At 39.6% G+C, this 12,489-nt stretch overlaps 2 protein-coding genes across 2 annotated transcripts; one reads left to right on the plus strand and one right to left on the minus strand.

Annotated features, from left to right (window-relative positions):
* Positions 1–1,111: 1,111 nt before the first annotated feature.
* rab38c (RAB38c, member of RAS oncogene family) lies at positions 1,112–6,575 on the minus strand. Its single transcript, XM_029448890.1, has 4 exons — positions 6,110–6,575; positions 5,366–5,496; positions 4,242–4,379; positions 1,112–2,382 (listed from the first exon to the last, which is right to left on the minus strand). The coding sequence occupies exons 1-4, from the start codon at positions 6,300–6,302 to the stop codon at positions 2,221–2,223; spliced, it is 624 nt and encodes a 207-aa protein (XP_029304750.1). The 5' UTR covers positions 6,303–6,575; the 3' UTR covers positions 1,112–2,220.
* A 532-nt stretch (positions 6,576–7,107) lies between these two features.
* Positions 7,108–10,527, plus strand: LOC115019364 (ras-related protein Rab-39B-like). The gene is made up of 4 exons (XM_029448889.1): positions 7,108–7,448; positions 8,451–8,683; positions 9,504–9,774; positions 9,934–10,527. Exons 2-4 carry the CDS (start codon positions 8,469–8,471, stop codon positions 10,087–10,089), a joined length of 642 nt encoding a protein of 213 aa, XP_029304749.1. The 5' UTR covers positions 7,108–7,448; positions 8,451–8,468; the 3' UTR covers positions 10,090–10,527.
* Positions 10,528–12,489: the final 1,962 nt, after the last annotated feature.

A 12,489-nucleotide genomic window follows, 5' to 3' on the forward strand; every position in this document is an offset into this window, starting at 1 on the left:
CTACTGAAAACATACTGCATGGTATACGGCACCACAAATACATTTTTTATTGCATGTAGTCTGGTCCATAGAGAATGTCACAAATGTGTTGCATTACAAGGACAGGCTATTACACATCAAAGGGAGTAACATTTCAAGCTGATGCCTAATTTGAAAACATGGAATTTCAAATAACACTCGAGGCAGATGTAACAAAGGCGGCTGTTCAGTCGTGAGCAGCACATGCCATGTTTTTGACTGGCAAGAAATCAATTTTAGGGTTGAAGAAAAAGCCTCATACCAACAATAGAGCCAATAGTTTGACAGTGAGTAAGGTTTGCTATCAAAGTTATTTATATGTAGAGTGAAATATGCACTTTTTAAAGATGAATACTTACAGACTGAAGGAACACACATAAACATGATGAAATGGAAATTAGTGCTTAACTAGATGGAGATGTCACTGTATATCACGAAAAGACAGAGTAGTACCACAGACGCTGTAAAGTGGGTCACACTTTACTACTGCTTTTCCTAATTAAAGAACTTCTTAATCCACTAATAGCATTTAGGTTCACTTCAATAGTCCATTTAATGGACATATCTGCTCAACTGACTCTCCTCAATTACCTCCACAACATTAATGTTTATTTCTGACTGCAGAGGATCCTTGCGTGTTTTTCTCAGTAGCGTGAGAGCTGAGATTTTCCAGCCCATCAGTTCATGATCTAGTGTGAAAGAAGATGTCTTTACATAGCCGGCCAATTATGAATACACGGGATGCATCCTCTGTATTAATGTTGCATAAAGGGATTAGATTTACATCAGATTAGCAAAGAAATAAGGCTGTGATCTTCAGCAGATGGATAGTACTGCCTTTGTAAAGACAAATAACTGTCTGTCACAACTGTCCAGTAAGTTTCACTCTAAGTCAAGTCGTTAGACAGTATACATTTGTTTATTTCTTGCTCAGTTTAAACCAAGTAGAGTAGAGTCCAATGTCTTCTTTCTTTCTATATCTTATGTTTGCCTTGTGTTAATAAAGCTAAATGTTTTCTAATCAGTCTGTACTGTCGTGCTTTATTCTTACAGAACCACACACAAACCGATGGACCTTTGCATTTGACACTTACATTTTTATTCATTCATAAACAGGTGAATTTACATTTAAACTCTCCAGTTTTTAATATGCATTTTACAAACAAGATATAACACGTTAGTTTTTTTAGATTTAAAAGTGCTGGTATGTTTTTGTATGGACAGAGCCAGGCTTTTAGTCTTTTCGCTAAGCGAAGCTAACTGGCTGCTACCCGTTTACCAAGAGATCAAGCTTCTCATCTAACTCTCCGCCACAAAGCTTATGAGCATATTTCCCAAAATGCAGAACTTTTAGTACTGATTTAAAAGTCAGAAATGAATGTTCGTGCTCAGTCTGTGTTAACATATTAGATATATGTGAGTCTGAATGCATTTATGCAGTTAAAGCTTGTAAACACTGGGTGGATGGAGACGCTGTCTGCTTTGTAACCACAAGGTTTAGCTTGAAGTTCTAGTTCACGTCATTAAAAATGCATCTCAGGCCTTTGTGGTACAGTCAGCTCATATTAAGTCCACAATATGCATGACAAATAGGACATTTTCAGCATTTGCAGTTGTAGCTGTTCTCATATCTCTTAAAGACTTCATTTTGCTCGGTCGTTTCCACCGACCGAGTAGCAGACTGCATGATGATGAGCGAAAGAGAAAGAAGCTTTCTAGTTTTTATGTCTGAGTTTAGTGCCAAAGTTTTAGGAGCTGCAGTTGAGCCAAATGTCAAAGGCACAATGTTAAATACGTTCAAAGCAAGCAAGAGAAGCAAAGGTACAAAAGTGTAGATATTGATAATAGATATGAAATGGTGTACTTTTCATGTGCAAATGTAACTAATGTAAATGCAGTGATAATAATCATTTGAATACCTCTTAGAGAAAAACATAATACTGTACAATTTCTTTGGCAAAAAAGGATGAACAATCTAAAACATTCTTTAACAAAACAGACAAAAAAACTAAATAAATTAAAATACTTTTTAAAGGATCGGCAGGAATCATGTCAAACATTTTAGCAAAACCAAATATCATTGGCAACATTGGTACAAAGATCTTCATTAATCACTATGGCTTAGGGCAAAACAGTCCCTGGACCAAACTTAACTCTGCGGCCTCACAGCTGACTTCCTGGTTGCCTGTGATTGGTCAGGAGTCACCATTTCACACATGACGAACAGTTGAGATGATCCTTCGTGGTGCTCGTGTATCCAGACAGGATGAGGGAGCCGGGGTCGCGCTCTACCACCGGGCTCTCCTCGTTGTTAAGGATGTTCCCCACCAAGCAGCGCGCTGCCTCCTCGATGTTTGCGTTTTCCTGAGGGAGAATTAAAAAAAGACACCTGTGAAGAAATCAGTAGTAGTGGCGTTGCTCATGTGCGCTGGTCGGTCCACCACTTTGGTGCAGACAGGAAATATCTCAAGAACAATTAGTTGGATTGTTTCAGATTTCTGTACTGGCATTCATGTTTCCCACAAGATGAACTCACTCGACTTTGTAGATCCTTTAACTTTTCATTTAGCGCCATCAGCATGTCAAATCTCAATTTATCCAATACCAAATCTACTGGCAAACATAATGACATATCCACGAGCGCTGTGTTTTGAGTCTAGTGCTGTCACACAGCCGCCAGCATGAGTGTATGTTCTTGATATAAACTAAGATGTGAAACATTGGTAAGAGCTATCTTCGCAGTTCAAACGAATGAAAGTAGTTTCAAAGGAAGTTTACTAAGTAAAAAAAGATTTAGTTACAGTGGAGAGGTCGAAGGTAAAGAAAAAGAAAACCTTCTTGCTTGCACATTTGATGGCACAGTTTTCAAGTAGTAATACATCAGTAGGCTATTAGCTGTAGGTGGGTGATTTCAACATTTGACTGAGAGAACCATCTACATAAAACACTTTGAAAGGTCTCGCTACTGTGTCATATTAGGAGGATATTAAGCTGGGGAACATAGGACGGTGGGAACATAGATACGCTCTCGCAGATTCTTAGTATACCGTATACTTAGTAGTATACACTATTTGACCAAGACTTTTTACTTTTGTGATAAAACCACTGAAATGTTTATCTGTCATGTTAAAACAAAGTGTAACAGGAGCAACACAACAATATCTAAGCTAGTTAACACGAGCTAACATTAGCCACCATAAGCTAACGGTCATATCGGACCAAGTGAAGCTGAAGCGCCAAAACCTCTAAATGTGTAAGGGTGTGATTAATTACCAGCTGGTATTGTTTACAGCTTGTGAGTCTGTGTGTGCGTCATAATTGCAAAATGTGGCCCTGGAGACACACAACTACCACAGAGGAGGTTTTGAGGTTTTGAGTTCTGTGTGTCTTTTGTGTCTGTCAGATTCAGTCACAGCAATTGGATCAATAGATGAGGTCATCCCACACACACACACACACACACTTTACACTCCTGGCCTGATTTTGGCGTTGCGGCTGGTGTGTTCCTATCGCAAGATGATCTCTAGTTTATTCTTTTCTAAGAGGAATAATGTGTTATTCTTTTCTCCCATTAGTGGCCACATCTGTCCACAGATGTGTAATACTGTCCTTGTCACAGTCAGAATGGAAAATACAGCATGTTCTTTTTTGCCTTTACATTCTGACATTGCACACTGAACTAAAGCCGAGGATGTCGCACACTGTTTGAAACACTACGGTAACTGTCTTGTCTGCTGAGCCTTCATGTTCACTAACTACACTTCTGTCTCTGACTTGCACCCTGGTGTGTAACTCATTAGATAGGCTCTGAACGGGAAGAAAATAGAGAAGGTTAATTCACACCAGACTGCAGACATTCCTCTATTTCTCTCTTGAGAGCATGGTAAATAATGTTTTCTGACTTTCAGTGTTTGCACTAACCTACAGTCATTTTCAGAATCATTTATTTGTATTGTAGTATTGTTAAATATGTAGTTAACCTCACTGTGTAAATTATGTATAGAGACGATGAATGTAATTTGGCCCAAAATTAAGTCTTTAGTCTTTGCCTCGAGTCAAGTCCCTTTACAACTCCTTCCATTTGGGAGTTCATCAAAAAAGGCCTCTAACCTTTTATATTTGCATAGAAATCACTAGTGTATTAAATGGTTAGTGTAAAATGTTACTACCCCCTCAATCTAACTCTAAATGTCACATAAAAAGTCACATATCCAGTGTCGTACCTTTGCAGAGGTCTCGAACCAGCCAACAAAGCCGTTGTCCCTGCAGAAGGAGTCCAGTTTGGGCTGCTGTGAAGCCAGCTGGTCTGACTTATTGGCCAAGAGTACAGCTGGAACTGGCCTCCCATGGTTCAGGGTCACCTTAGGAGAGAGAGAAAGAAAGACAGGTTAGATCACGGTTTTACAGACTGTAATTAAGGCTATTTAAAAGTTTCACTGTAGGAGAATTTGTACCTTGTCTCATCTATCTTTAGGTATGTATATAACAACTCTAACGATACCTTTTACATGGTCACTTTTCTTTTACGTATGATAAATTGTTCTATGAACATATTGATTATAGCCACTTTAAGGTGTCATAATGCTTCAGCTCACAATTACTTTATCTTTCTCAAGCTTTCTTTTTCTCCCTTTTCACACTATTCTGCAACACCATGTCTTCCAGGACAGATTGTCTTAAAGTGTGGGCCATTTTTTCCCATTTGAGTAATTATCGCCCCTCTGTAAGATCGCAGGCTTCTCACTCCGTCTTCGGGTAAACACTTTTGCCTTTGTACGCGGTTGGACGACACGAAATACACAAACTTGTTATATTTGAGCATATTGATATCTTTGCAGACTTTGTCGGAGACAGCTTCCCAATGTTGACGTCTGAAAGGTGTCATGCTCTTCAATTGAAGCTGACATCTTAAGCATTTCCAACATAGTATATTCTGCCTCTACTTTGTGCAAGCGATAGATGTCACTTAACACACATTTTGGGCTTTGCAGCTGCAATTTTGCAAACTACTTTTATAGAGTCCTGGACTGTGGAGCTGTCAATAAACACACACTTGTGCTTCAGACAGCTGTTAAATCCTCTCTTGGCATAATGTCACTTAAATTTGTTCCCACAGTACGTGAAACCCAGGTGACTACAACAAGCAGTAGATATTGAAATACTGCAATGAAGATTTAGGATATATAGACCGAAATGTGGATGACATACATGCCTTAACCTAACTGTAACTTAAGCATACATTGCTGTTTTGTGTGGTTGTGGCCGGCCATGTGCAGGTATAATATGAATTTTCACACGTCTGAAAGTGACAAAATGACAGGTGAGAAAGGCCTCAGTTTGTGCCGACCTTGGAGTCCAGGTCGTCCTTCCACTTCAGCACGGCGTCGAACGTGGAGGCCCTCGTCACGTCAAACACCACCAGCGCTCCCACCGCCTCCCGGTAATAGACACGAGTCATATTCCCATACCGCTCCTGTCCTGGGACGTATGGGACAGCCAATCAGACACACACATATTTATGTAAAGAATCAACTCACAGCACGGTTTATTAGTGATGAATAAAGACGTTTCTGTGTGTATATGTGTGTGTTTATTCTGCAGTAGCCACTATCATGTGACTTTTATTATCAGCATGGGATCACTTGAGTCACAGCCATGCACAAGATCTGCATTCCTCGACCAGGCTTCAAATGACAGGGAGGGACGTGGCATCCAGTGGGCAGACACACACTCTCACTGCGAGTTCACATCACTCAATGCATAAATCTCCATCTTATCAACTTATGTTTGTATATCATTGAGTCATAAACGTAAATTGCTGAATATGCTAAATTGGAAATGTTTTTTGCAGTACTGTGTCCAACTACCTTTTTTTTTAATGTTCAGATTGATTTCAAAAGCTTATTTCCAGAATAAGTTTTAAGAGTCTACATATTTTCACAGGTGCTGAAGGTGAAACAAAAGGTTTTTGTTTCCAAAGATCCTAAAACACATTATTTCCTTCAAAAAACAAATCCTGCAGGGCTATATAGTTTAACAATCACCTGATGCAACAATAAACCTGTAAGCCAGTGTGCACAGTTTGACAGACCTGCTATGTCCCACAGCTGTAGCCGGATCACAGTGTCATTGTCCCACTGCAGCACCTTCAGAGCGAAGTCCACCCCAATGGTGGCTCGGTAGTGCTGGGAGAAGATCTGATGCACGTACCGCTTGATGATGGACGTTTTTCCGACTCCCAAGTCTCCGATGACTAGGACTTTGAACAAAAGCTCCTGCTGCATGGCTGCAGCTCTGCAGGCAGCAACAACAACAAAAAACTCCTTGGAGAATAATAGTAACTTTATGAAGGTGCACAGGTATCGCAACACAAATGTAAAATTGCTATAAAGTCATGTTATCAGACTAGAACATTTCTTTCAGTCCAATACACTAACAAAATATGTTATTATGATCCAATATCATCGAGATGTGCGAAAGAAGTGGTCAAGCTCGCCTGTAACAACTGCAGTCCACCCGTTTAATCACACATGACAGTCTGTATTCCGTTTACTTCGGTCCTGTGAGCAACTCCACCACAGATGTTATTAACTGGTGGTGCGTTCAAGCTATCCTCGTAAAAAATCGGCTTCGTAATTTGTAACGCAGCCGAGTTCAATTTTCTTAGATAGGTCAGCACGTTAACGTAAGTAAAAGTATCAATACAACAGTATACATGTGACTTGGCTGATCATACTGAAGGTATGTGTTGTATGTTAAATGTTCATTTGCAACGTAAGTAAAACATTCCCCTGCTGTAGAAGAATAAAGTTGCATAAAATAGGAAAGTTTGATATTCTTGGGAGGAAAACATCGTAACCATTCAAATGGGCACAATAGTTTCTTATAATGTTTTATAATTGTATGTATGTTTATGTATATAGACGTTAATGTTAGATGTTGTTGTGACTGGGTTAGGGGGTTAGAGTTAGATAAATGATTATGTTCATGTTCGCTCACTTCGTATTTACAGTATTTTTGCTCCTACAGCGTTTGAACGCAGCAGCAGGACCCAGAGTGTTGTTGCTGCGCTGCTCTGCGTGCAGTTACGGTGATGGTGCTGATGAGGGCGAGGAGGAGACGTGTGATGCTGCTGTTGTGTCCTGCTGCCATTTCATCCGCGGATCCTCACGGAAATATCAACCGTCAAATAAAGCAGCAGCTCGGATTATTTATCGGTTTAAACTCTCAACAGGCTGGTTTCATCTTTTTTTTTTTTTTAAAGCTGGTCACATGTTAATGGTGGACAAGAGGCCTGGTAAATATGATACATGTTATTAGTGGGTTATTTCTGTAAAAACAACCACTGCTGCTCTGGAGGATCATTTTTGGAAGACATAATCATCGACATGGGGTTTGCTTTTTGCCGCAACTGAGCTCTTAACTTCAAGGTAAGTCATTCTTTACATATTAGATTAGATTGTTGATCCTGAATGTTAATCATTAATGTAAATAATACTCATACTGGCATTGAGCTCTGTGGGTTGGGCCTCATGATTCAAATAATTTACTCGTATTTTTTTACAAACTTTGCAGGATATGTTATTATGAGCGACACAGAAGGTCTTCTAGGACGCAGTGGCAAATATCTATTAGCAACACGCAGTCCTGTTTATTAGCTATCTCTTCAATAGGCTTATGTTTGGCCATCTTCAAGGCCTCATTGTGTGTTATTGCTGTATAACAACCAACCTGCTATCCACATGGGGGCTGACTACGCCAATGTTTATTGAGTTGAAGAGGAGTGGCCTCCCCCCTCTCCCTAAAATCAGATCACCCAACTGTAAATCACATGGACACCGCTGAGAAGGTTTGAGCCTATTACTCTCCCCTCATGGTGGCAGCCATAATCCAAGAATAATCCATGTGGTCGTCACAGTCTGTGGATGAAATGCAAAAGGAGGGTGTGATTCTGTTGTTGTTTTCACTGTTTGTAGAGGCTAAAAGGTGTGTTGAATTAAAAACTGTTGTTTCATTTACATTTTCTTCCCCATATGATCGCTACTGTTAAGCAGAACTGCAGCCAAAGCCATGTTTTAGATTTCATATATTGTGAAGATCATTTCTGCAGTGGTTTTGTGAGACAGAGCGCACACAATTTGTGTTCTTAGTCTTAAAATATGTTCCAATTTATCCACGTAATTAGTAAATATAGCTCATCAACTTCTGAACACGTTTTAATTTCCGTTCAGTTGTGTCAAAATAATCTTTTAGGTCGTAATATGGATTAGAGCAGAACATTTAAATGGAAATCATTTTGGTAAAAGATTGTTGAAAGAAAGATGTTCTTTGTCGTATGTGATCGTAAATTCAGAGTCTTTGGGTTTTTTGGTCGGACCAAACAGGACATTTGTATTTACGACTGATGAAGTGAATGGTTTTATTTCCCACAGACTTTATTGAGCTGAGACATGGAGACGATATGGCTTTATCAGTTTCGTCTGATCGTCATCGGAGACTCTACGGTGGGAAAGTCTTGTCTGATCCGAAGGTTCACTGAGGGTCGCTTCGCCCAGGTATCAGACCCCACGGTAGGGGTGGACTTCTTCTCCCGCCTGGTGGAGATCGAGCCGGGCAAAAGAATCAAACTACAGATCTGGGACACTGCGGGACAGGAGAGGTTCAGGTAAAGACAGAACTCTTTCTTTCCCAACCGACAACATCATGACATCATGACCTATAAACATCTCAGCTGCTTTTACATGCATTTCTTTAATGTGTGTCGACACCACACTAACATTACATAAAAGCCCTCCATCCTACCCCAACATTGTCCAAACCCTGTTAAATAAAATGAATTCAAACTCCACAGAACATACAGTATCTTAAAGTCTGGTGGTCTTGTATCATTTTCTATGAGCCGGGACAGTTTGTGTTGTTTTGAACTTAAGTCTGTGTGTGTGTCATAATGGTACAATATGTACCTACCTATGTACCTGTAGTGGGTGAAGTGAGTACTTTACCAGGTGTTTATATTTCTGTGTAATATGAGAAGTACAGAACTGTGCAAGAAGCAGCCACGAAACTTTACAGATGTGTTGTTGGGATGAAGATGAGCCTGGTCTACTATGACTTTTTGTATAACATGTATTATCACATAATATACTATGACTTTGGCTTTGGTCGGCAAGCAAAGGATGCATATTTTAGCATTTATCAGAATCATAGATGTGGAGGAGGGTCTGTGCTATGACTTCTTCATGGCATTTTTATGACATACTATACAATGACTGCTTTAATTAAGTTTTCTATGACATACTGTACTAGGAATCTTGTGTTTTTATGACTTTGACATAAAAATATCATAGTATAGTATGCTCCAAATCTCAGTTCCAAACCCATCGGTCCCTACTAAAGACATACATCTTTAAAAACAGGTGCATTTGCTTTCATTCTCAGCACAAACAACAAAGTTAGTGTCACAATCTCTCTATCTATCTCTCCAGGTCCATCACCAGAGCGTACTACCGTAACTCAGTGGGTGGGCTCTTACTGTTCGACATCACAAACCGCCGTTCCTTCACCAACGTCCACAACTGGCTGGAGGAGGCCCAGAGCCACGTCCAGCCGCACAACATCGTCTTCCTGCTGGTCGGGCACAAGTGTGACCTGGAGGCCCAGCGTCAGGTGACTCAGCAGGAGGCAGAGAAGCTGGCGGGGGCCTACGGGATGCGCTATGTGGAAACATCAGCACGAGAATCTATCAATGTGGAGAAGGTGTGGATGAGATTTGACTTTTTTCTTTACAGATACAAATTCAGCTGTGATTATCCTCTAGTGTGTTTAGCTTCATCACCAAACATGCTGCCTTTGAAGCTTAAATTAGTTTATAATCCTTCACGATCTGGTTTTGATTTCTTGCTTCTGTTTCTTAAGGCGTTTGTGGATCTGACGAAGGACATCTTTGAGCTGGTACTGAGCGGAGACATCAAGATCCAGGATGGCTGGGAGGGCGTCAAGAGTGGAATTGTTCCCAACACCGTCCATTCCTCCGAAGAGGTCACCAAGGGCAGCCGGCAATGCTTCTGCTGATTTACCTGGCTGCAGCTTGTTGGGTGTGACAGGTAGTACTCCAGTGGACTCCATCTGCAGGACATCTCTCTCGCGCCTTGGCTGCACTCAGACCACTTTTTTGGGACTCGTAATATTTTCCCTGCTCAGTTACACACTTTACTTCTCTATATATAAGACTTTGATGTATCTTTCGGGTGCCTGTTTGTGGCTCTTCGTTGATGTTCCTAACAGGCATAGAAGCACAAGAAGCACCCTCTCCCTGTTCTGTGTGCATGTGACAGTAATAATCCTTGCAGCTCTCAACACTTCAGCTTTACTGCACTTTTGGCCTTTCCTGATGTGTACAGTTATTCTCCAGTAGCCAGTTATGTTGTCGGCATCTCTTAAAGACTGATACTGTCAGTGTAATGTGTTTATGATCTCATGTTTTATTTAAAACTGAATCAGTAATGCCGAGACTGAGCCACGCCTCTTCCTTTTCATGCTTAATACTCTGAATATTTCCAACCTTGTACAGACGATACTCAGTGAGAGAGACGAGACAGAAAGAGATCCTCGCCGATTGTACCGCACCTCAAATCCAAGTGGCTTAATACATAAAGAGAGCGGAGGGTAATGGAAGTGAACTCAAATCTAACCAAAGTTTGAGACTCAGCTGGACTCTTTGTCATGTTTGTTTGTCTGAAAGAGTTTGCACTGTGAAAATGTCCAATGGTACATTTGCAGTTTGCTGAAACGAAAAAGCTACTGTAGCTGCTCACTGATATAACTTGATCATAGCAAGGACCCAAGTTCATGTTTAGTACTCTGTGTTTACTGGTGAGAACCTTAAAGCCTTTTGTACGGAACCCCAAGGTGTTAAATATTTATTTTATAATGTTAAATATGTCAAATATATAGGTAATTTGTGAAATAACTGAGAAGTGAGGTAATTTAATCATTCTTATTCTCATTTGAACAGTTTTATGGGAGTTAATTCTTCTTTGATTATTGACAGTTTAACCTCAAAGGCCTCTTTTCAACTGGCAGTTTTTATTTCATAATGGCAGTTTATTTAATATCACATATTATTTGATAATTTCTCGTTACACTTTAACATCGTCTAACAGGAGCTAACTGGCTAAATTTGAGAGCAGCTGTTGCGCTTACCTTAAGAGAGGCAGGGGGGCTGTGATTGGTTGAAAGAGAGAACAGTGTCATGAAAAAATTACATTATAAAATTTGACAATTGATAAATATTTACTTTAAAAAATGTCTATTATTAAATAGAAATGAAATTATTCCAATTTTTCAAATTGCTTGATTTATAAATTGAACACAATGTATTAGTGCAATTCTTCATCATAGCTACTTATTTATTTATTAATTGCTTTTTTAAATTCATAATTGAACACTCTGGGGCTCCATACTCTTGGAAAGTGATTTCACGAGTTTGTTTGAATATTCAACATTAACATTAAACATTACAAGACACCTTCAGGTCATAATCTGCTCTCACACTTATACCCACAATCCATTTATAGATTCAATCATATTCATATTTAATCAATGCATGTCTCCATTTTAACTCAAATTTTCCAAAGAAAGAAAATCCTTTTTATTTTTGATATAATGTAAATAGCCAATTCATTCTGAACCTAGAATCTCAGACAGTTAAAGAAGATACAACAATGTATGTGAAACACTAAAAGCATTAGGATTATTTGAACCCCACTACAGTTGTTCAGACTTCAGATCGATGCATTAATATTCACTAATTCTAACAGTTTAGAAATAACGATGAGTGAGTTTATTTATTTTAACCGTGCAGTGGAAGCGTCTCTTTCGAGTGCCTTTTGGAGGAAAGAAGCCTAACTAGCACACACAGTCAACTTCCTATTCATAAATACAACTGTGAGTTTATCTTGTTCAAATCTAAACTGTAAGATGGCGGGAAACATTACATTTTACCAACCTGTAAATAATTTGTTTGAAACCAAACCCTGACAAAGTTGACTGTTCGATGTTGTTGTGACTCTGGGATTATTATAGCACAAGTGTCATCAATAATAAATGCCTGGAGACATTAATAAAGAGTTGCCTTGTGCACAAATTGGAGGTGAGCTGCCCTTTCTATCATAAAACCGACATACTGTTGTGTAACTAGAACAGGAAGTACTTGGTCATGGCCACAATGTTAACGGTGTAATGCTGTGTGCGACCACTAGAGGGCAGCCTCAGTGTGTGGAGAAGGGAATGAAGCTATGACACCATGTTGGGTTTATAAGTGTTAAAGATGTGGCCGACTCCTACTAAAAAAAAAACATTTGAAATGTTTTAATAAGAAACATCAATAGAGAAGAGCTCAAAATACTTCTATCTATCGAGAGAGAGAGAGAGAGAGCATTCCTTAGTCACATTTACACCCCAGAGGGCAGA

Source organism: Cottoperca gobio, chromosome 14 (assembly GCF_900634415.1).
Source record: "Cottoperca gobio chromosome 14, fCotGob3.1, whole genome shotgun sequence".
NCBI lineage: Eukaryota > Metazoa > Chordata > Actinopteri > Perciformes > Bovichtidae > Cottoperca > Cottoperca gobio.

Bases quoted from the DNA above. Each gene is read 5' to 3' on its own strand.
- rab38c (XM_029448890.1), bottom strand. From the start codon at position 6,302: ATGCAGCAGGAGCTTTTGTTCAAAGTCCTAGTCATCGGAGACTTGGGA. The intron at 5,497-6,109 runs GTCTGTCAAACT...CATACGTCCCAG, and splicing joins ACAGCTGTGGGACATAGCAG to GACAGGAGCGGTATGGGAAT. The intron at 2,383-4,241 runs GTACGACACTGG...ATTCTCCCTCAG, and splicing joins GGTTCGAGACCTCTGCAAAG to GAAAACGCAAACATCGAGGA.
- LOC115019364 (XM_029448889.1), top strand. From the start codon at position 8,469: ATGGAGACGATATGGCTTTATCAGTTTCGTCTGATCGTCATCGGAGAC. The intron at 8,684-9,503 runs GTAAAGACAGAA...CTATCTCTCCAG, and splicing joins GCGGGACAGGAGAGGTTCAG to GTCCATCACCAGAGCGTACT. The intron at 9,775-9,933 runs GTGTGGATGAGA...CTGTTTCTTAAG, and splicing joins AATCTATCAATGTGGAGAAG to GCGTTTGTGGATCTGACGAA.